A 25,167-nucleotide genomic window follows, 5' to 3' on the forward strand; every position below is an offset into this window, starting at 1 on the left:
GAAACAAAAGACAGGAATTAAATGATCAGTCTTCACAATGGAAAGCAGTAAATAGCAGGGTCCCCCAAGGATCTGTACTGGTTCCTGTCCTGTTTAACATATTAATAAATGATATGGGAAAATGAGTGAAAAGTGAGGTGGCAGAGTTGCAGAGAATACTAAATTACTCTAGATCGTTAATCTAAAACTGAGTGCAAAGAGTTATAAAGGGATCTCTTGTGACTGGGTGAAAAAATTGCAGATGACAGTCAGTGTTAAGTTATGCATGTGGGGAGAAAAAATCAACTATGTACAAAATGATGGGGTCTAAATTAGCTGTTACCACTTGAGATCTTGGAGTTGTCATGGATAGTTCCCTGAAAACATCTGCTCAGTGTGCAGCAGCAGTCAAAAAAGAACAGTGTTAGGAACCATTAGGAAAGGGATAGATAATACAGAAAATATCAGTGCTGCTATATAAATCATGTTCCCACATCTTGAATACTGTGTGCAGTTCTGGTCATCCCCTCTTAAAAAAAAAAAACATAATAGAATTGGAAACCATGCTGAAAAGGGCAATAAAAATTAGGGATACAAAACAGCTTCTGTATCAGGAGAGATTAGAAAGACTGGCACCATTCATCTTAGAAAAAGATGACTAAGGGTGGATATGAGTGTGATCTATTAAAATAATGAATGGTGTGGAGAAAGTGAATAGGGAAGTGTTTGTGTACTGTAAAGGGGCAAGAATCAGGAGGTAGACATTAATTGGGTAACAGGCTTAAAACAAAAGGAAGTAATTTTTCACACAATGCACAGTCAACCTGTGGAACTCATTGTCAGGGGATGTTAAGGCCAAAAGTAGTACTTTTTTAAAAAAAAGAATAAAGTTCAGGATGATAGGTCCATCATGGCTATTAGCCAAGTTGGTCCTTTAAACCTCAAATTTAGTCTGATAGGGGTTAAACTTTTTCATTCAAGCAAAGTACAGATATTGGTATTAATATTTGTGGTGGTCAGTAATTCACATCGTTCCTGACTTTGGGGCATTCATAGTGTATCTAACTGTTAATGTTCCAGCATATTACTTTGGAAAACTAAATAGTAATAGTGTTAAAGCAATTGGGAGTCTTCAGAAGTTTGTCAACGTGACATAACTTTTTGTAAGTATAGGGATGTGGAATAAAACTATTTTCATGACACTATGACAATACTCTAATTTTGAGAAAATGAGATGATTGCACATGCCTCTACTTCCTGCCGTTCAAATAGAGGGGAAGCAAAGCTTGGGCAACAAATGTGCATGTCTTGACCTAGTTTAAGTATATTCATCCTGGAAAACAAATGAGGATCTTATTTATATGCTCCCCTTCTTTGGTCTTTCCTCTTGCATCTAAACATGATTAACTTCATGGCCACATGACTGTACTTTCATAATTCAAGATCAGATACCCATGTGTGTTACAGTATTGGAGGGGTAGCTGTGTTAGTCTGGATCTGTAAAAGCAGCAAAGAGTCCTGTGGCACCTTATAGATTAATAAACGTATTGGAGCATGAGCTTTTGTGGTTGAATACCCACTTTGTCAGATGCATGCTGATGCTGTCAATTAATCGCTTGAGTTAACTGCGATGAAACTCAAATTAATCACACTGATAAACAATAGAATACCAATTGAAATTTATTAAATTTTTTGGATGTTTTTCTACATTTTCAAATATATCCATTTCAATTACAACACAGAATGCAAAATGTACACTACTCACTTATATTTTTGATTACAAATATTTGCACTGGAGAAATGATAAAGGAAATATTTTTCAGTTCACCTCATACAGGTACTGTAGTTCAGTTTCTTTTTCATGAAAAAAAAACTTATACAGGTATGTGTTTTTTGTTACCTAACTGTGTTTTATTTTTGAGTGCAATGTAAAACAAGTCCACTCAGTCCTACTTTTTCTGCCAATCACTAAGGGCTGGTCCACACTACGGGGGGGGGGAAATCGATCTCAGATACGCAACACGTAGCTGAAGTCGACTATCTAAAATCGGATTATTCACCTGTCCTCACCGTGCGAGATCGATGTCCGTGGCTCCCCCTGTCGATTCCACAACTCCGTTGGGGTTGATGGAGTTCCAGAATCGATATAAGCGTGCTCGGGGACCGATATATCGCGTCTAGATGAGATGCGAGATCTATCCCTGAGCAATCGATTTTAACCCACCAATACGGCGGGTAGTCTGGACGTCGCCTCAGAGGAACAAGTTGATTTTTACGTTTGCAGGAGATAATGCTTCCCACTTAATTACCATCTCACCTGAAAGTGAGAAAAGGGGTTTGCCTAGCACTGTTGTAGCTGGCATGGCAAGATGTTTACATGCCAGATGCGCTAAGGATTCATATACCTTTTCAGCCATGATTCCAGAGGACTTGCTTCCATGCTGACTCATTTTAAAAAAAAGTTAATTAAATTTGTGACAGTTCTCCCCCCAAGGAGTTCAGTGTGTTTTCTGTGCTGCTTTACCCACATTCTGCCACATTTTGTTCATGTTGTAGCAGTCTTAGGTTATGACCCAGCACATCTTCATTCTAAGAACACTTTCATTGCAAATTTGACAAAATGAAAAGATACCAATGTCAAATTTCTAAAGATTGCTACAGCACTCGACCCAAGATTTAAGAATATGAAGTGCCTTCCAAAATCTGAGAAGGGTGAGGTATGGAGCATGCTTTCAGAAGTCTTACAAAAGCAGCACTCTGATGCAGAAATTACAGAACCCAAACAACCAAAAAAGAAAATTGACCTTTTGCTGATGGCATCTGCATCAGATGATGAAAATGAACACATATCAGTCCACACTGCTTTGGATTGTTATCAAGCAGCACCCATCAGCATGGACGCATGTAATCTGGAATGGTGGTTATAGCATCCAGGGAGGACATATGAATCTTGAGCTCAACTGGCATGTAAATATCTTGTGATGCTGGCTTACAACAGTGCCATGCAAATGCCTGTTCTCACTTTCAGATGACATTGTAAACAAGCAGGCAGCCTTATCTTCTGCAAGTGGTAACCACATTTGAGTGAGTGGCTGAACAAAAAGTAGGACTGATTGGACTGGTAGGCACTAAAGTTCTACATTTTGTTTTTGAATGCAGGTTCAACTTTCACAATAGAGATTGCACTACAGAATTTGTATTAGGTTTTTTACAGTGCAAATATTTGTAGTAATATCAAGTGAACATTGTTCAATTACAACACAGAATACAAAATGTAATCAATATATTTGAAAATGTGGAAAACTTCTAAAATATTTAAAATTCTATTTAACAGCATGATTAGTCACACTATTAATTGCAATTTTATTATTCATGCTTAATTTTGTTAGTTTGATAGTTTTTGTGCTGTGCATATTACACTCAACTTGATGAAATCTATTTGACCTTTCATTGATTGACCAACAATAGACAGTTTACCAGAATTTCAAGTAATTGTGAAGTAGAACTGGTTAAAGGACTGCATTCTGTAGCAGTGTAACTAACTCCTGCCGTGAATAAATGGCCTGTGTAATTTTTGATTTTTGTGTTTAGGTGTTATCCTAAAGCAAATTTTTTTATTCTGTTAGAAAACCTATTCTATACAGTCTTTGGCAGCCAGTGTATACAAAGCTTTTTTTTTCCCCATTGCCGTTAGAAACTTTCACTCTAACTCTGATACCCAAAATAGTCCAAAAATTTGTGCTAGTATCATTTAGTCTGAATAGGATAGCAGGACATCAGAAACTTTACAGCTTGCTCATTGGGACATATGAGAAGCAAACTGGAAACTCCCTGCAGAGCTTCAATTCAGATGTTTGAATGATTTCCATTTCTCGCAATGTCATATAAATTATAAGTATTCTCGGGTTGCCATTCCTGTTAACTTGCAAACTCTATCTTCAGTATATATGTTAAGATTTGAGATTCCTCTTTATGCACTGACAAGCCACCTGAATGTGTTACAGTAACTGAAAAGTAAACTCTGATACTAAAAATGTAATTTTCATCCACAACATTCTGCAGTTACTGATCCCATAAATGCCTTTGATTTCCTGCACTTTATATGCAGGGTTAAGATTTCCACAGCCATGTTTTCTCAACAAAAAACTGTCCAGGTTTGCTGCGAGACAGTCACAGCAAAGGAATTTCCATAATTTTTAGTTACTTCTAAACTATGCAGTGATCAGCTAAATCTTTCTGTCACTGGGGAATTGGACATCAGTAGTCATGTGTCCACGAACAAGAATGTCTCAATTTCTAACTCCATGCTTTTGTACTACTTAGCTTTCAAGGAGTCAAAATAAGATTAGATATTGGGTTAAGTAGGATAGGGATACCAGACTGAGATTTTACTGTGTTCATAGGTACACAAAAGGGGAGTTCTGAGGTGCAGGCTTGAGAACACACCAGTATAACCACTTGAAAGAGCTTTCTGGTAAACTTGAATCCAGAATACATTTATTATAGACTCTCTAGGACTGGAAGGGACCTCGAGAGGTCATCGAGTCCAGTCCCCTGCCCTCATGGCAGGACCAAATACTGTCTAGACCATCCCTAATAGACATTTATCTAACCTACTCTTAAATATCTCCAGAGATGGAGATTCCACAACTTCCCTAGGCAATCCTATTCCAGTGTTTAACTACCCTGACAGTTAGGAACTTTTTCCTAATGTCCAACCTAAATCTCCCTTGCTGCAGTTTAAGCCCATTGCTTCTTGTTCTATCATTGGAGGCTAAGGTGAACAAGTTTTCTCCCTCCTCCTGATGACATCCTTTTAGATACCTGAAAACTGCTATCCTGTCCCCTCTGTCGTCTCTTTTCCAAACTAAACAAACCCAATTGTTTCAGCCTTCCTTCATAGGTCATGTTCTCAAGACCTTTAATCATTCTTGTTGCTCTTCTCTGGACCCTCTCCAATTTCTCCACATCTTTCTTGAAATGCAGTGCCCAGAACTGGACACAATACTCCAGTTGAGGCCTAACCAGTGCAGAGTAAAGCGGAAGAATGACTTCTCGTGTCTTGTTTACAACACACCTGTTAATGCATCCCAGAATCACGTTTGCTTTTTTTGCAACAGTATCACACTGACTCATATTAAGCTTGTGGTCCACTATGACCCTTAGATCTCTTTCTGCCATACTCCTTCCTAGACAGTCTCTTCCCATTCTGTATGTGTGAAACTGATTGTTCCTTCCTAAGTGGAGCACTTTGCATTTATCTTTATTGAACTTCATCCTGTTTACCTCAGACCATTTCTCCAATTTGTCCAGATCATTTTGAATTTTGACCGTGTCCTCCAAAGCAATTGCAATCCCTCCCAGTTTGGTATCGTCCACAAACTTAATAAGCGTACTTTCTATGCCAACATCTAAATCGTTGATGAGGATATTGAACAGAGCCGGTCCAAAAACAGACCCCTGCGGAACCCCACTTGTTATACCTTTCCAGCAGGATTGGGAGCCATTAACAACTACTCTGAGTACGGTTATCCAGCCAATTATGCACCCATCTTATAGTAGCCCCATCTAAATTGTACTTTCCTAGTTTATCTATAAGAATATCATGTGAGACCATATCAAATGCCTTACTAAAGTCTAGGTATATCACATCCACTGCTTCTTCCTTATCCACAAGGCTCGTTATCCTATCAAGGAATGCTATCAGATTAGTTTGACACGATTTGTTCTTTACAAATCCATGCTGGCTATTCCCTATCACCTTACCACCTTCCAAGTGTTTGCAGATGATTTATTTGATTACCTGCTCCATTATCTTCCCTGGCACAGAAGTTAAACTAACTGGTCTGTAGTTTCCTGGGTTGTATTTATTTCCCTTTTTATAGATGGGCATTATATTTGCCCTTTTCCAGTCTGCTGGAATCTTCCTCCGTCTCCCATGATTTTCCAAAGATAATAGCTAGAGGCTCAGATACCTCCTCTATTAACTCCTTGAGTATTCTAGGATGCATTTCATCAGGCCCTGGTGACTTGCAGGCATCTAACTTTTTTCTAAGTGATTTTTTTACTTGCTCTAAACCTACCCTCTTCCGTAAGCATTCACTATATTGGACATTCCTTCAGACTTCTCAGTGAAGACCGAAACAAAGAAGTCATTAAGCATCTCTGCCATTTCCAAGTCTCCCGTTACTGTTTCCCCCTCCTCACTGAGCAGTGGACCTACCCCATCCTTGGTCTTCCTCTTGCTTCTAATGTATTGATAAAAAGTTGTCTTGTTTCCCTTTATTCCCATAGCTAGTTTGAGCTCATTTTGTGCCTTTGCCTTTCTAATCTTGCCTCTGCATTCCTGTTATTTGCCTATATTCATCCTTTGTAATCTGACCTAGTTTTCATTTTTATGACACCTTTTTATTTTGTAGGTCACGCAAGATCTCGTGGTTAAGCCAAGGTGGTTTTTTGCCACATTTTCTCTTTCCTAACGATCGGAATAGCTTGCTTTTGGGCCCTTAATAGCGTCCCTTTGAAAAACTGCCAACTCTCCTCAGTTGTTTTTCCCCTCAGTCTTGATTCCCATGGGATCTTACCTATCAGCTCTGAGCTTACCAAAATCCACCTTCCTGAAATCCATTGTCTCTATTTTGCTGTACTCCCTTCTACCCTTCCTTAGAATTGCAAACTCTATGATTTCATGATCACTTTCACCCAAGCTTTCTTCTACTTTCAAATTCTCAACGAGTTCCTCCCTAATTTGTTAAAATCAAGTTTAGAACAGCTTCCCCCCAGTAGCTTTTTCAAATTTCTGAAATAAAAAGTTGTCTGCAATGCAGTCCAGGAACTTATTGGATAGTCTGTGCCCCGCGGTGTTATTTTCCCAACATATATCTGGATAGTTGAAGTACCCTATCACCACCAAATCTTGGGCTTTGGATGATTTTGTTAGTTGTTTGAAAAAAGCCTCATCCACCTCTTCCACCTGATTAGGTGGCCTGTAGTAGACCCCCAGCACGACATCACCTGTGTGTTTTTTTTACCCCTTTTAGCCTAACCCAGAGACTCTCAACACTTCCATCTCCACCTCAGTCCAAGTGTGTGCATTTTTAATATATAAGGCAACACCACCTCCCTTTTTCTCCTTTCTATCCTTCCTGAGCAAACTATACCCATCCACACCAACATTCCAGTCGTGTGTATTATCCCACCAAGTTTCAGTAATGCCAACAATGTCATAGTTGTATTTATTTATTAGCACTTCCAGTTCTTCCTGCTTATTACCCATACTTCTTGCATTTGTATATAGGCATCTAAGATACTGGTTTGATCCTGCCTCCCAGCTTTGCCCTGACCCTCCTTTCTCTCTGCCATTATAGCCCATGCTCCCTCCTGTTGTTCCCCACTTACCTGTGGGGTTTGCTCACCTGTCCCTGTCGAACCTAGTTTAAAGCCCTCCTTACTAGGTTAGCCAGTCTGTGCGCAAATAAGGCCTTTCCCCTCCTCGAAAGGTGAAGGCCATCTCTGCTTAGCAGTCTTTCCTCGAATAGCATCCCGTGGTCGAGGAAGCCAAAGCCCTCCTGGCGACACCATCTTCGCAGCCAGGCATTCACCTCCACGGTGCATCTGTCTCTGCCCGGGCCCTTACCTTCAACAGGAAGAATCAAAGAGAATCCCAAAGTAGCTAAGAGTTCTCAATTTGTTCTAGACACTTTCCCAATAAGATGGGGAGCTTATTCCAGCAGGGGAAAAAAATGGCATCACTACCATGAATAAAGGGGTTTCCTTGGTTTACATCTTGAGCAAGTAAAGAAGGGAATGAGGTCCTTGTAAAGAATGGGTGTGCCTAATTTCCTATGAACATAGCCCAAAAGGGAAGACTAATCTCAGCAGGTATAGGGCATTAAGAGACCTTAGAGAAGAAATAATTGAGCAACTCATGTGAAAAAAATCCTACCAGAAATCTTTGTAGAAACTTGAATAAACTTCACATTGTAATTTATCCCAATGGGTCAGATGCCTACATTTATAGCTAGTTCTATTTTTGTTGTTTTCTGAAACTTTTGTCTTACTTACTATTGTCTAATACAAGGAATTCTCTCATACAAATGAGAAGATTCTGAAACTAACAAGTGTGCATCATGCTTCAAAAAAAGCTTAACGTACCCAACCTTTTCTCCTAATGGACTTGTTGAACCTAAATTGGAACATCATGCTGAGTGGGAGGACTTTTTTCTGATAAACTGGGAGGCATTTTTGGAGCCTGTGCTTCTCAAAAAATTGTTAGTGCAAGAGTTAGGCATGCATCAAAGAGGCAAATATGCATTTCATAGTCTGTAAATTTTTCCTGTAACTAATGCATTTAAGCACTATAGGAATAGGTTCTAATAAAGCTTTAAACACAATGTAGTCAGTCTCTTTAAATAGTCCCCATCAGACCTTTGTTTCTACCCAATAATGCCAAAGAGGGACATTTCCTGAAGACTTGCAACGTATTTCAGTGGTTCTCAAACTTTTGAACTGTTGACTCCTTTCACATAGCAAGCCTCTGAGTGCACCCCCCCCAATTAAAAACACTTGTTAAAATATTTAACACCATTAAATAAAGGTAAACAAAGCATCTTGTGGCCTGCCAGGGGCTTACCCAGAACAAGCTGCAAACCAAGTTTGAGAACCTCTGGTTTAGATGATGCCCTTTTCACTGTTCTCTGAACTGTGGCCTGTCATTTTCCTGGTATTGAGATGCATGGAACAGAATGTGGAGGTAGGATCTGAGTCTCTGTAGTGAATAAGGAGATGAGTGAGCATTGTGACTTGATTCAGTGTTGTATTTTAGTACCAGTAATGGTTGCTACACAGGATACCTATTTCCACAAAAGGAAACTAAGTTAAGCCGATTTGAGTTCTTTTTCAGCCATAAATGCACCCCTTCCCAATACCACACACCACAACCATAAGTATTACTATTTTTCACCTTTCCTGCATATATGTATGCCCTTACTAGATGGCTTGTTTCCTCCAAACACAGCCAGCTACTTCAGAGACCTGCATCTAACATTGGGAAGAAAAATATGGTAAAGGGCTCTGTGCAGAAGGGAATGAGGGAAGGCAAATGTCCCTCAGGTAGACAATGCACCAGACCCTACGATGTACGCTGTGGTGATAAGTGTCTTGCCTTAATTTCCTTGCTTTTGTAAGCTTATCAGGGGTGTGTCTGTGGCAACTCTAAAGGTTCAAATGAAGCTTTTTTATCTTTTTAAAAAAAAATCTTACTGGGTTTTTATTAATAGTTAATGGGGAAATGGACACAGTCAGCTACTGCATTATCCTCCTCGTAGGTCTGTTTTCCATCAGGAGCTGCACATGAACTCTTCTGTTGTAGAATGAAATCAAGTGTAACTTATGATACAGCTTTGTGCGCCCAGCCCCCATCAATCAGGCTTGTGTGCAGTGTGTAAGCTTTCAGTTAGTGTGGATAATAGCTAAGTGACCTGAATCCAACATTGGAAAAACTACCCATTGCACCAGATCTAGTTGGGACAGACCTCTTTACCATAGCTTATGCAGATAACACTTTTTTTCTATGCCAACAAAAAGTGGGCTGCCCAGAGAACACTTCAGCCAGAGCCCTGATTTTTATACTATTAGAAGTATAAAAATCAAACTACGTGAATTCAAAACTGTGAAACTTTACACCAGTTGGCCACCTAGTTCTAGAGGAAACACCATAAGTCCTCTGTCAAATGTGACCATAAGTATGGAGCTGCTACCAGGCACCTCCATAATTTGCTGTGGTTTCTCAGGTTTCTTCTAATATTGGTGCTTTTCAGCTTTGTCTCATGGAGTTTGTTCCAGAATGTCTTTCCGTGGAAGAATGCAAACTAGACTCTTAATCTACTGTATTTAACTCATCCCTCAGGCCTTACAGGTGTTCAGCACATGCCAGTTTAGTTAACTGCTGTCTTCTGGATCACTAAGACCTTAATACAAAAACTGAATACTGACCTTGGAACTCCCTTTTCCACAGCAAAATTTGATCTATTGTAATAGTATATGACAAAATTAAATTCTCTGGTAGGACTTAAACTCGGTATAGCAAAACTTGTATCTAATCTTGAACATCTCACCCATTTGTCGGAATGCAATTCATTGGTACTTACCTGAAATGGGCTGCAATAACTACGCGGATGGAGTGACTCAAAGAGCACAGTGTTAATTGGTTAGCCAATCTGATTTAAGTTGGCACCTATTTCCTTGATTCAAGCAGTTGTGCTTTTTCCTTTAAAGAGACACTAACTATATCAAGGGTTTTGAAAATGACTTGACTACAAAAAAAAACCTTGATAGTATTTTAATTGCAAATACTCTACAATGTATATGCAAGCAGAATAATCCTTACACTAGACTATAGAGAACAATTACAAAGTAGTATCTCAGAGTAACGTGAAATTAACAATTTCTCTTACTTCCAGGTATAGTATTCTTAAAGTTGTGTTGCTTTAGTAGATAAGACTGTTGGACAAATGTGAATTTCCTAGTTGATTGTCTATTTAAAGTATTGCAGATGCCTTCAAAGACACTGTAGTCTAACAATCAGAATTTCTTAGGTATTGGTGTTGATTATGGCCTGCAGAAACATGAGCATGTCAGTAGCTTCATTGAATTCAGCTGAACTACTCAGTGTCTGTAGGAAAGATTTTTCTTAGATACAGATTAGCGTGAAATGTCCAGTCCTATTTGCCATGTCTAAGACCATGTCTACCCATAAAACATTGCAGCAGCGCAGCTGCACCCTGTCTGAAGACTCTCTCTATGGGAAAGAGCTCTCCCATAGGCATAAAAACCCACTTCTGCAAATGGCAGAAGCTATGTCGATTGGAGAAATTCTTCCGCTGACATGGCGCTGTGCACACAAACGCTTACGTTGGTGTAACTGTTGCTTAGGGGAATGGCTTACTAACAGCCCTGAGTGACAGAGCTTATGCTGTCATAAGCTACAACTATGCTACAGCACAAGTGTCTTTATATTTTTGTCAGGCTTTAAATGTATACATGTCTTCATCCTAAATTGACTGTAAACAGAGAAATCTTGTCAATCTACAGCTGAGGGATAGTACAACAAAATTTCTATGTCTTAACTAGTGAATGTGTTATGTCTTTTTAGATTGTGTAAATCTAAGTGGGAAGGGTAACTAATGCCTTACTTGTGTAGATAAGCTGAATATATTTGCTATATCTCTGTCACTCTGCCTCACATCTATAATTAGTACAGCAGCTTGCTCAGACTTCCTTCACTTAGATAACCTTTATGGGTGAAACAATTTAAGCCACTTAATTTTCAATTGCATTTTCAGAATTCTTTGACAACATAATGAATAGCGTTACTGATGTGATCCAGAGGATCTCAGGTTTTTTTAGACAGCCTGGGAATGAAGCTTCAGTTGACATTTTCCATATTACATTTTTAATAACCTCTCAGTACATGGGCTCAAACTGAAGTGTTCATATGCACTTATGAAAATTACTTTATCTTAGCAGTTAAACTAATGAAATGTACTAATCTGCAAACAAAATGGCAACTCTACACTGAAACTTAATTGTAGTGTTAGGAAGTCTTCATAATCTGTTCAGTACACATTCATAATATAGTACATGACAATACTGCATAAAACCAAACTATTTTGTCATATGAGTAAGTTCATTGTCATTGTTTACCTTTGCTAGTTAGCAAAACTTTAATTCATGTTTTGCTAAGTTCCTAGTTACTGTGAACTTGTAAAGCTCTAATGTGCTAGATCCTCTCCCTTCCCCTGAAGTGTAGCAGTCATTAATGCACTGTCTGAAGATGAGTTTGAGACTTGGTATTTTAATCCAAGGAGCAATGGAGAGTGAAGGGATCAAAACACTAATATTTAGAAAGATGGAAATACTTCACTTCTAAAACAAGAGGGGGTCTACTATATAGGAGTGCATTGGCTGACTCTAAAGGGAACAGTCCAGTCTGCCAGGATGGTACTCGCCTAAACCCTCAGGAAGGGACTGAACTAAAAGAGCACAAAGATCTTTTGTTTGAATGACCCCTTGCTGGCTTCCTATAATACAGGAGTCAGCAACCTTTCAGAAGTGGTGTGCCAAGTCTTCATTTATTCATTCTAATTAAAGTTTCACATGCTGGTAATACATTCTAATGTTTTTAGAAGGTCTCTTTCTATGTCTATAATATATAACTAAACTATTGTATGTAAAGTAAAGGTTTTTAAAATGTTTAAGAAACTTCATTTAAAATTAAATTAAAATGCAGAGCCCCCAGGACCAGTGCCCAGGATGCGGGCAGTGTGAGTGCCACTGAAAATCATCTCACATGCTGCCTTCAGCACGCGTGCCATAGGTTGCCTACCCCTGCTATAATACATATGAGTTTCATTGCTGTACACAATTGGGTCCTAATCCTGCAACTGTTTGCATGGGCAGAATCCATTGAAGTCAGTGAGTTGCAGGGGGTCTACATGCATGTAACAAGATGTGGAATTGAGGCACGAATAGCAAATGCTAAGTACTTGGATGCATGGTAGTAGCATTTTGCATCATAAGAGTGCAGGTTGATTTGGTTCTAAACCAAAATATACTTCTAGCTCTTCCACCTTTTTTTGCCACAACTATGCCATTTGATGGTAAGAAGTTAAGTTGTATTCAGATCTGGGTTTTTCGTTTTCCATTCAAAGACTACACTAACTGCACTCTTAATTTACTAGGAGTATATTTTGAGTACTTATTATTGAACTTGTAAATTCCCACAAACCTCTCTCTTCCTTCCTTTGATGGAGTACAGCTTGTTTTCTTGTGATATTGACTTATGTTTTTGTCAGATCTTGTTTAAAAGTGTTTCTAGTTTTACAAACATACAAATGACTCTTGCTGCACTCCACAAGCAGGTGACATATTTTAATATCTAACTCTTGGCTAGTTTGCACTGCTGTTTCATGGGAGAGGGCTTTCCTTGCTATTTATTGATTTACCTTTTTAAAAAAATCTCCAGCATCATTGTAGTGAAGATAGTAGGAACCGGATAGACATGCGGCGCACACCCTACCTTCACTAAAAGAAAACTAAGGGTAACAACTGAATCAAGTTCCTTGAATACATATGTCCCTGAAACTTTACTGGTAATCTGTTTAAACAGTACACAAGCACTAACTAATGGAAGTACTTTATTACCCCTTTCTAGATTCTGTTTACTTCTGTCAAATAGCTGCAATCCAAAGATGGCTGCAAATAAGCCCAAAAGTCAGAATTCTTTGGCTTTACACAAAGTAATCATGGTGGGAAGTGGTGGCGTAGGAAAATCTGCCTTAACACTGCAATTCATGTATGATGAGGTAAGAATCCAACTTAACAATAAAAATGTTTTGCATCCTACTTCATTTTCAGAAAGAAATGATGATGAAAGGGCTAAGTAGCTTTAAGTTTATTGGTATGATCATTTAAAACTAGTTCTTGAAGAATTCCAAATAAACTAGCTTGAAGAATTGAAAGCTTTATTATATGAATTACCCATTAAGTTGAATATAAAAATGTTGGGGTGGTTGTTTGGGATTTCTTGAATGCACACTTTCACTTGATTTATAATCTCAAAAAGGGCAATAAATCACCAATTTTTTCAAATCCCCTGTCAATTAGCCCTCTTACAGCTCACTGAGTAGTATTCCCTTATTTGAGCCTTGTCACTAATGTTGTTGGAGCTGTATTCAAGTTTTTAAACTTCTTCAAAAAGCTTTGGTTCTCCTATTATCAAAACTGAGGTTTTAAGTTCGTTTTGACTATTTCAGCTTTAACAGTCTCTTCATTTACAAATTCTTGATCATACTTGAGGGCATACTTGGAATGAGTAACTCTAATCTAGTTTTTGTGCTGTTGCAGAAGCTAGTGTGCTTTTCTCCCAGTCTTCAGTAATCCTTTCCAGACTCTTTGTATAAACAACTATTGTATGTTCTAATGATATCCACAGATTTGCAGGGTTCCAAGGATATCTGGATGCAGATTTTGTATCTGCACAGGGTTCTAGACAAGCTTTATCAAGGAGACTTGGTTCAGAAGTGTAGCACACCTATTGGGGTGCTGCTCAACTTCTTTGAGAGAGAGATTAGTAATAGGATTCCTGTTCTCCCTTACCACTTAGCCAATCAGTGGTAGTATTTTGCATTGACAAATAGTCTTGGGTCACTTCTGTAATGTGCACCATTGGTGGCAGTGTAGGGTATTGCATAGCTATACTCCACAGTGAAAAGCTAGCTGCATCCACAGTGCAGTGTGTAGCTACACATGTTGGGGAAAGGCTTGGGAGGCAGGGGGACACTACACTGCTAAAAATAGCGCTGTAGACAGGGGCAGTGCTGCTTGAGCATATAGAAAGCCACATAGGGTACATACCCTAAGGATTCAGGCATGTGTTTATTGCCTAAGCAGTGCCTCATGGTCTATGTTGCTTTTTATGTTCATGCCAAAGGGAAGTGCAGTGTATGTATTCTAAATGCCACCATAAGGAGTGTACAGTATAGACGTACCCTTAAGTGACTTGAGTACTTGTAAGAAATATAAACCAATATTCCAACTCTGATCAAAATCAGCTTGACATTCTGATATTACCCAAGACAAAAGTATGCTGCTGATACTCTAGAAAACTATAGAAACTGAGACAAGAGGCCCTAAATTGTGTGAATTTTGTTTTGGGGGTAATAGCAGGAAGTGAAAACCTCTAGTGCCCATACAGCTCACAAGAGCATCTTATTTTGCTGTCATAAGATGGGCTTGACTTAATTTTGTCAAGTCTTCATGTGACTGTAATATAGATACTCTTCTGGCCTGAATAAATGAGCAATGTAGCTTTTACTGACCCAGAAAAATATTTCATCATGTATTTACATTAAAAATCCAGATGGAGATGGTGTAGTTTCAACACTTATTTGGGAATATTAATATGGTTTTATCCTATACTGTTCTGTGTTCAGTTTGTGGAAGACTATGAACCCACCAAAGCAGACAGCTACAGAAAAAAGGTAGTTCTGGATGGGGAAGAGGTCCAAATAGACATATTGGATACAGCAGGCCAGGAGGACTATGCTGCAATTAGAGATAACTATTTCCGAAGTGGAGAGGGATTTCTGTGCGTCTTCTCTATCACAGAGCTGGAATCTTTTGCAGCTACAGCAGACTTCAGGTAAACTGAGGAAATTACACATTTAAATATATTTTTGTGAGTTCATAAAATAAGATCTTGATCACCTGTCAGATTCCTCTTACACAATAACTTTTATTGTAGTCTTTTGCTGTTTCATAGCTATGAAAGTTTGAATAGACTGCACTCTTGTGTATTGTCTTGACATCTGAAGACTTACAGCAGCCATGTGTTTTTTCCTATGCTGATCAGGTATTTTTGGCACGTCTTTAAGATGCTATGAAACAAATCTTTAGTACTACTGTCGGAGCAGGTACTTGTCAGGGTTCAAAAAAAGCTGCCTTCCTATGTAATTCAGTGGCTTTTTGGCACTTAAACTGACTTGTAAACAGATGCACTACTATCCAAACTGGTGGGCCTGACCATAGTTACTGATAGCAGTAAGCACCAGACTGTCTTGTAGGCTGCACAGCTGCTGTGCAGTTTGTATCCTAAACTTCATTTGTCCCAGGGCTGTTAGTTTTACTCTCTGCTGCTTCTACCCATTGTTCTATACCATGCTCCTTTTTTGGTTCTCTTCTCTGTTTAACCTGTCAAGTACCAACAGGAGCAAACAGAGGCCAGTGACTGCACATCTGGCTGCTATGTGCTAGAATATATGTAGTACAAAAGGTCACACATTCAGTTTTCAAACAGAAACTAAGTATCCTGGGGAGCAGCATGTGGCAGGATTTATCCTCCAAATTCCTGAGCTCTGGCTAACAAGCTTTCCATACTCTAAGACTTGGTATTATTGGCTCTAACAATAGTTACTGTTGGCAACATTACACAGCACTTCACAACCACCTCGTGAGGGTGGTTGGATGAACATCAATAACCATGGACAGCAATAGAAGCAATATTCTAAGGATAATGAGATTACTTAATAGTAAAAGCATTTGAGTTGAAGGTACTGAAGTATAGTTGATGCAATCTTGTTTAATCCTGCAAGCCCCACCATTTGGAGCTGCCGGGGATCAACAGTTGAGTTAAACATTTGCCTTCTGTATTTGGAAACGAAGTGCCATCAAAAACCACTAAGTAGACATTCCATTTTAACCAGCGTCTTCAAAATAAACAAAACAAACTTCCCCCAGACAATGTAGCAAGGCCAGGCCAAGAAAAGGGGTAAATAGCTCTTCATAGATATTTTGTTTTCTCTTGGAAGAGTGTCAAAATTCCAGGGGCAACTAATGTAAGTTTCCTGGGGAGACAGCCCACAAGGTTCCAAACTGGTAATAGGGCAGAAGAAATGCAAGGCACAAGCAGTCAATCTTTTGATGCATCCTCTTCAAGTGAGGGGAAATGATCTGACTAGGAGTCTGTGAGTTGAGGATGAAACTAATGGATGGTATGATACTATTGCTAAAACCATAATTAAGATGCTAAATTAAAATTCTACCGTAATGTCAAGAAAATACCTTCCTCTTCAGTTGTGCATATCACCATCCATTCAATCTGAAAGGATGTGAATAAACCATATGAAGAATGTCCAGGCCAAAGCAATTTTAAAGAGCAAGAAGCTTTCTTTAGTTCAGAATATGGTAGATACCATTATAACTTCAAGGCAGTTGCAGCAACATATTACAATAAAGTTTCCCTGTCAGAAGGGATTCACTCCCTTCCCCCTCCCCCCCCCCCCCCCAAAAAAAGACCATGCAGACAGAAAATCTGAGTCTTGTAATTTATGCAAATAGCACTAGGCTTCAGCAGTAGCTGCAGAAACAAGTTCCTTACTACATGCTCTAGAACAGTGGTTCTCAAACTTTTTTTACGCAAACCAGTTGAAAATTACTGAGGGTCTTGGCAGACCACTTAATGATCTTTCCAAATACTGTTTGCACTGTTAGCGAACTACTGTAAAACACTTTGGATAAAAGCGCTATACAATAAAACTTAATCTTTTTTTGTTCTACAAATAAAAAGCACACAACTCCTTTTTTTAATACTAGCAGTCTTACCTTTCTAATGCTATGGATGTGCCCTCTCTCCCCCTCCTGCTGTGGCAGCCCCCAAACTGGGGCTGGGAAAAGTTGACTTTCTCAGGCTGCTGCAACCCTGCACATTCCAAATTCCCCCATCCCCTTTTCTCACCTCACTGTCCCCTCCCACCTGCCCCCATTACACCTAAGGCCACCAACTCACCTTACACCTGTCTCTTCTCTGGGGCTCAGGCACCTAATTAGTGGAGACAAGCCTGTGCAGTTCCGCTAATTAGGTGAGTGACCCTTCATTCTCTCATGTGCAGCCATCCATGCATGCACCTTAGAGGGAACTATTCACAAACTACCTGAATGGAGCTTGTGGACCACTGGTAGTCTGCAGACCATAGTTTGGGAACCTCTGCTCTAGAACTACTTCAGCTTGGTCTAATGAAACAAGAACCTGTTGCATCCCTATTTAGAGTAAGAGTCCCTTCTTTAATTAATCTGACACTAAATATACCTAAATTTTCTAGAACCCAGCCAGAAATCTGGATAAGGAAACTCATTTTGTTGAAATTAATTTATTTTAGAAGTGTTGTAGAAGCAAAATCAATACAAATATATGCCTTATTGACCATATGAACTGTATATTAATTTTAAAAATGCTCTCAGGCATGCAGCACAGTAGGAAATGCCAAGTATGGGTGATAGGTTACATAATTGTAGTAGTAGTGAAATGATAACTTAAGCATTAAATAAGCATTAGTAATTTATAGGTGCTCAGTTAAACTGGCAAGTCAAAGGTCAAAAACCTCTTTGAAACATTTTAATGTTGTGAAAAGTGTCTGAAGTGCTCAAGGGAGTAGCAGAACTGGATTGCCTATGTGTGTTAAGCACTATACCAATCATAAATGGTCTCTGGCTCCACTTCCAGTCTAAAACAAGAGAGATTAGGAATGGGGTAACACTAACACAGTAAGTGCCTACTAGACCAGTCTTCATGGGTCAAAACAACATTGGTACTGGAAATCAGAATATATTAAGGAAAACTTTTTTTTTAAAGGTGGCCTGGAATGGAAGAGGGGATATGGGTGTGTCCTTTCTTGATGCTTTTGACAAATAAGGGAGGCGTGAATGGTTTTCAACTACTTATTAAATTAAAATGTCAGATCTTGTCTGCTGTGCAAAATTGACTAGAACTAGTGAAATGACACGCTGAGCTATATAGAAGAAGAAATTTAGTCATCAAAACAGTGTTAGTGCAACATTTACTTAACATGACTAGCTTCAGACAAAGAATGTTTGTTAAAGATTGAAAAACACTACCCTTCAGCTAAAGTGAATTTGCAATATATATGCTGAAACACTCAGCAGAAACAGAGACCAACCCTTGATATTTGTGATTGGGCATGGAGGGGAGGGGTTGCAGGATAGAAAACTTAATCCTTTTCAGCTCTTCTGTAAGACAAAGAATAGTCTATTGGAAGAAATCTCTAGAGCAGGTTTCACAGTTTAGTATTAATGCTAAAAGAACACTACCATGCCATGTTTGGGAGCTGTCTGCATCTGAGCTCCTGGGCATTCCTGATCAATCTGAAGGAATGATAGTGAGCAGAACACCAAAGAAGGACATTGTGACAGGAAGTTTGGAAACTTGATTGCTTTTTCTGTAAAACTGTGGCTGGTCAGGGCACAGAGCTCTAACAGGGCACTTTTCCCAGATTCCCTTTTGCAGAAGCTGTATACACTTGTGCTATACATGTGGGATTTTTAGTGGTTGCTAGCAGGTTCTCTTCTGCTTTTTCTTCATGCAACTGAGTGGAATCTGTTGTAGCAACTGATATGCCTTAGTTATTAAAGGGAATATCCAATTTATCTAACATGCATAATACGTCCGTGCTTTGAGATGCAATTGAATTTCACACTTTTTTTTAAAACTCCTGTTTGTATGTCTTCATCTAGAAACTTATTGTTTAGAACTGTCTGCTTTCAGAGAGGATTTGAGCAGGATGTTGGCATGGTCTGAGTTTCTTGTAGGTTAATTCTTGAAACAGCTCAAGTACACGATGACATTACTAGCAGGCAGGGTGCAGAACTGATTGAAGGATCTTTGTTCAGAGTTATCAGTGGCTCTGAACTGGGAAGGCATATCTAATGAGGTCCTGTGGGGGTTTGTCCTGGGTCAGATCCTATTAAATATTTTATTAATGATTTGGCCAATGGAATGGAGAGCACTTGTGGATGTCACCAAGCTGGGAGGGATTGCAAGCACTTTGGAGAACAGGATTAGAATTCAAAACCATCTTTACATACCAAATCTTCAATTTGTCATGTAATCAAAAGATGAAAATTCAGTAAGAATAAGTACCAAGTACTACACTTGGGAAGGAAAAATCAAATGCCCAACTACCCAAATGGGGAATAACTGGCTATGTGGTTAGTACTGCTGAAAAGATTATAGTGGATCATAGTTCGAGTGAACAATGATGCAGATGCACACTGCACACCCTCTAAACTTTCTAAAAAGTAAATGGGCATTTATTGTAACAAGGTAAAAATTAAAAATGCTACCTTTTTGTGAAATTTTCTGGGAATAATACCTCTGTAGATTTTAATGTTCTTCCTTTCCTCCTCCTCCTCCTCCTCCAGGGAGCAGATATTAAGAGTAAAAGAAGATGAAAACGTTCCCTTTCTGCTAGTTGGTAATAAATCAGATTTGGAAGACAAAAGGCAAGTTTCTGTAGAGGAAGCAAAGAACAGAGCTGATCAGTGGAATGTTAACTATGTGGAAACTTCTGCTAAAACGCGAGCTAATGTTGACAAGGTAATGACCTTTAAGTACAAAATATTAAAAACCAAGGTTCTGTAAAAGCCCTGAATCTTTCATGGATACTGCTTTCCATATCCACTTTCACATGTCATGAAAAGCTAAATTTAATTCTTGTGAATAATCCTGGACTAGCTGCTGTAGAGAACTGTATCTCCTTTAACCACTGAACGGGTACAGCAATGATAGTGGAACTATAAACTTCCTTGCATTGCCCCTTCAGTGTGCTTCAACTGTGTTCTAAAGGGGCACCCTCAAGTGTGATAGCTGAGTTTCCATGCACTCTTTCTTTCCCAACAGTTTGGAACTGAACAGACTACCAGTTCAGCCATTGGATGGTGACAGTTTAACAAACTTGGCTAGATTTGGAAGGGGTAGTTCCGGAGGTGACAGTTTGATTCTCATTACCAGTTCCTTGAGACAGCCTATCTTGGCCTAGACGTTTTTTGTTTTTCAGTACTTTTCTAAATATTTTTGAATGTGACCAGGAGACTGGTAGCCTCTAGGAAGGAAAGAATGCTGGCATGCTGTTCATTGACATTTTGAATGGCTTTATAGGGGAAGGATTCTGATCTCCTCAGTCAGAGGATATCTGGGCATGGGCAAGAGAGAGGATGAATGTTTCATAGCTTAGAATGTACTGAGAGCTGCAGCATGAGGGTCAAAGGACACAGAAGCAGCCTTGTTCAGAAATGGGCAAGAAAAGACATGCATAGTCACCATCTTATTTTGAGGCAAAAGCAATGAGATGGGGGACAATGCTTGAATCTGGTCTCCAAAAGTAAGACTGGTTAAATTTCATGTTCAGAATTAAAATGTCTTGCACTCTAAATTTCAGTAACTGTTTTGAAATGCACAGTATCTGGTTGCTAACAGTATTTTGCCTTGTGGAAAGCAAATGTATTAAGAGACAAGGGGATTAAGTAGCATAGATTAATGTGCTAACCTCTCCTTTCTGGTGACCTACATACAAATCTAATCACTCTGTTGAAAAATCCCCAGTGGAAATCGTCATATCTAAGATGTCAGTCAGGTCACCAGTTGCAACTTGATGGCCTAACACGGAAGGTGGACTGTTTTGGAATAATTGTCTACCATCAATTTGTTTTTCTTTTTCTTTAACTCCTAACTAGAGCAACTGGTTATGCAACAGTTTTTCAAATGGTAATTTTAGCGTCTTTGGGTCAGTGGCTAGGTGCAGTTCACTTACATGCAGCAAAACACAATCCGGTCAAACTTCGGTAGATCAGAAATTGGTATGTACTAGTTCTTGGTGCATGGAATTGCAGCTGGTATCAATCTATATAACCTTACAAAATTGCCAGTTCAGACACAATCTACCTGTGCATCTTTTTAATGACACACAACAAATTTTACTTTAATGCTCCAGCTCTCTCAAGTTCAACACATGACCTGCCATAAAGGGAACTATATCTCCAGCTCTATAACCACTTAAACAATGGCCATTACAAGTTTGAAGTTTTTCAGACCTAGTGGTGAAATGGCAACCAGCTCACAAAAAGTAGAGTAAATTACAGATCCCTGGCAGTGGACAAATCAAAGGAATAGCTTGGTATGTGACACAAGGGTCTCCAGTCATCCAGAGTCTGAGTTCTGCGGTCCACAATAGAGATGTGCTGGCAAAGCTATACAACATGCCAGGAAGGCTCTTGGCTCTTAAGTGCATTTGCAGAAGTAGGTTAAATAGGCAGCTAAATACTGTATCATTTACTTAAGCAAGTGGACGATTATGTCACTCTCATAGCACAGATTTAGATACATGGGTAACTCAAATCATAGTTAGAAGTAAAGGCCATTTTATCTTAATGAAAATTTCATAGTGTATATAGCTGTGCTGATTTTTGTCAAGGAAACCTAGATATTCTTTCCTCAAACACGTTAGGTGTAATACAGGTAACAGTCTTGCTCATTGTTTTAATCATCACTTGGATCACATACTAATTTCTTAAATGTAATTCTATGTAGAACATAGCTATGGAACAAGAGTACTGTAGTGGGATATACAGTACTATGGTTTTCTAGCGCACTCTGCTCTAGTTGAGCATAGAGAACTTCTTGCCAAAAGAAGAACTGCATAGAATTGGGCAGTTTGTTGCTCTCATGTCTAAAGTCCATTTGCAAAAGTGAGAATAACATTGTAGTAGCACCTGGAAGCTGACCAGTTCAGTGACCCTGTATGCTTTGTGGTGGTGGTGGCCATTTCACGGAGTCTTCTAGAAGCAGAGTCTTATCAAAGCCTGAATTGACAATGGGCTCTTGAAGAATTGCGTTCTGAGCTGAACGTGTAGAGGTCTCAAATTTCTCCAACGTGCAGTTCCATTCGCCTTCCAAAAGACTTGCTTTTGAGCTGTAACTTAAGGGTGATTTCTTTTAAAGACTGTTTACTTGAGGCTTGATAACCATCAGTTTGCATTGGATAATTAAGTTGTTTCTAGACTGGTGGTTTCTTATGAACTCTAATCTCAGGAGACCATACTGGGTCCTCCAGAATATGGGTATATCCAATCCTCAATAGAACTAATTGCATTTTTAGACTAAAATATGGATGACCCCAGAAAACAGATACTAAATGTTTTGTTGTAAGTATCTAATATGACACTTTTTGCAAATTAGATGTTTAACTTCTGCCTGTCTTCACCATCTGTGTGGTATTGTAATGTGAAATGCAAAGGATTTTTTCTTCCATCTGATTAGTATGAAATGGAAATCTCATGCATGGGGGCATGGTATGGCAGAGTTGTGCTTAGGGAGCTCATAAGCAACTCAGGAGCACATGCAGCTCAGTCATGATAGGGGGTAGGTAGCTTCACTCCCTAATCAGGGAAAAAAAAACCCAAAACCCTGCGTATCCTTTTGAAAACTAGAAAGAAGGATAATTCTTGCAGGATTTGCTTAGGGCTGACGTATCCCTTTTACCTAGATGTACTGTATTTAGCTGAATCTGATCCAAACACATGATCTCAAGTAATCATATTTATGTAAAGTTACAACATGAAGGCATGTTAATTTAGATAAGTGCATTGACATGTAAACTTTGATTTTCTTTTTAGGTATTTTTTGATTTAATGAGAGAAATTAGAGCCAGAAAGATGGAAGACAGCAAAGAGAAGAATGGAAAGAAGAAAAGGAAAAGCCTAGCTAAGAGGATCAGAGAAAGATGTTGCATTTTATAATCAAAGGCCCAACTCCTTTCCTTCCTTGACCATGCTAATAACCATAATTTATAAGCATGCCATCAAAGGCTTAAATGACTGAAATTTAACATTTTGGAAATGGTAATGTATTACTAAAAGCATGAATTGGAACTGCACAGTTAAATTCACTGAAAAAATTTAATGTGGCCTCAAGAGAAGCAAAGTTCAACCCATTTCATAATTGCCTACCTTCACTGTTCTTCTGAATGTAGTATTTCATAGGCGGTCTTTCTTTAACAGTAAACAAAGGAAGAATTACTTTGTGGTTTCTTGTAAAGCATAAGTTTTGTATCACTAAATCTTCAACTTTGTCTTGTCTTCTACTGCCTTGCAAATTACAATTGTGAACATACCAACCTGGTATACAGCTGTTTTGCCATTATGAGTTATGCAAATTATAGAAGAGAAAATGATTCAGGCAGTGTATCTGCATACAGTTATATTGAGTCATTCCTATGTGGGTCTGCATTATCTGATTAATTTAAAGTGGTGTAAATTTTTAAATAGAAACATTTGAATATGCCTTAATTTTAAAAACCTAGAAATAGCAGATTACGTAGTTAAGGCTGTATTTTCATCTTGATGCATCGAGACTGATGCATCCCTATGCATCAATGTGGGAGAATATCCTTTAGTGTGGAGTGAAGTTGTGAACAGTCTTGGTAACTAGCTATCTGCTAGCAGTGTCTGATCTTAATGTGTGCCATACTCGGGATATTTTGAATAGCCCAGAGCATATTGTCACCTGTGATTTAATAAACAATATGGTAGTTTAAAGGCGTTGGAATTTACATGTACGATTGAGGTTACAAGGCTGTATGGCAGTTAAGCCTGAAATGGGCACTTACCACTTACCGTTTTGCAAGTAGTTTAATGTCTGTAGGTGTTGGGATTTTTTAACTCCCTGAGTTGGGCAGAGTGGAGCTCATTCAGTAGAGCTAATGTGTTTTGCATTAGGGTGTTTGGGAAATTCTGGTGTCATCAGTAACTTCTTCCTTTGTCCTCATGATACTAAGCTATGGGACCATGATGTGGTGGTTTGGAAGCTACTTGAAGATTTTGTATTGTTTAGTCTAGTTGGTGCTCATAATGGGGAGCATTGTAGCAACTCTTTCTAGTTAATGTTATCAAATATGCTTTGCAGTACAGAAACACGTACTATCTGCATCCAAATTCTCCTCCAAATAAAATGTATTGCCTCAGCTGCTTCAGAAAACAAATACTAGCACACTAGTACAGTGTTAAGTATCTTCTTGCTAAAAGTAAGCCAGGATTTGAGGCTTTTGGACTCTCTTGAGAAGGAACGGGAAGATTGATTCCATAAACTATTTTATACACATGTAAACCAATAACTGACAGTCCAAAATGCATTCAAGCAAACTAAGTAACGTGTACTTTACACGCTAACAAATGATACTGTAAAGACTCAACTCTTTAAAAATTACACTTGTCCTGTTAAATATTTATCCATAAGGAATTTTGTGCATACTTAGTAGACTACCATGTGCAAAATTAAAGTGACTCATGTAACTATAGCCAAGTAGGCCAGTCTTCATCTTTACTGTGTACTCATTTTCAGTGTATTTAACCAGGGAGTCTAATCACTAACGCTGACTTGGCTTTGAGAACTGTGTACTGGGAACTGAGGTGTAATGAAGCTAATGGACAGAAGAAATGTCACTTGTCTTAGGCTGATGCCTTACCCAATTCTTTTTATTTGCTATTTGAGCCATTGAAAGACAAATAAACTTCCATTTTTTAAGTACTTGTGCAATGTTAATTGATGTAAAAAAAAAAAAAACTAAGTTGTGTTCTAATATGGCCACTGACACCATCAGTCATGGAGTCATAAAACTGAGTATCCTAGATGTTTTTTCTACCATTTGTAAACCAAACTGAATTCTACCCTAACTCTACGTTAGTTAGAGAACAGACCTGAGTAATAGGTGCTGCATTTTGTGTAATACCAGTTTACCCCTTCTGGTGTCAACAAAGGAATGCCAAGTAGCAAGAGACTGTAAA

The 25,167-nt window shown here is 38.8% G+C and overlaps 1 protein-coding gene across 1 annotated transcript in view; it reads left to right on the plus strand.

Moving 5' to 3' along the window:
- The window catches only part of RALA (RAS like proto-oncogene A), a 41,737-nt gene extending 16,827 nt beyond the window's left edge, over positions 1-24,910 (plus strand). The window contains exons 2-5 of the mRNA XM_030551391.1: positions 13,193-13,343; positions 14,973-15,181; positions 19,753-19,927; positions 23,002-24,910. Coding sequence (XP_030407251.1) covers positions 13,230-13,343; positions 14,973-15,181; positions 19,753-19,927; positions 23,002-23,124 — 621 coding nt within the window. The 5' untranslated portion in view covers positions 13,193-13,229 and the 3' untranslated portion in view covers positions 23,125-24,910. The remainder of the gene's footprint in view (positions 1-13,192; positions 13,344-14,972; positions 15,182-19,752; positions 19,928-23,001) is intronic.
- Positions 24,911-25,167: the final 257 nt, after the last annotated feature.

Source organism: Gopherus evgoodei, chromosome 2 (genome assembly GCF_007399415.2).
Source record: "Gopherus evgoodei ecotype Sinaloan lineage chromosome 2, rGopEvg1_v1.p, whole genome shotgun sequence".
Classification (NCBI taxonomy): domain Eukaryota; kingdom Metazoa; phylum Chordata; order Testudines; family Testudinidae; genus Gopherus; species Gopherus evgoodei.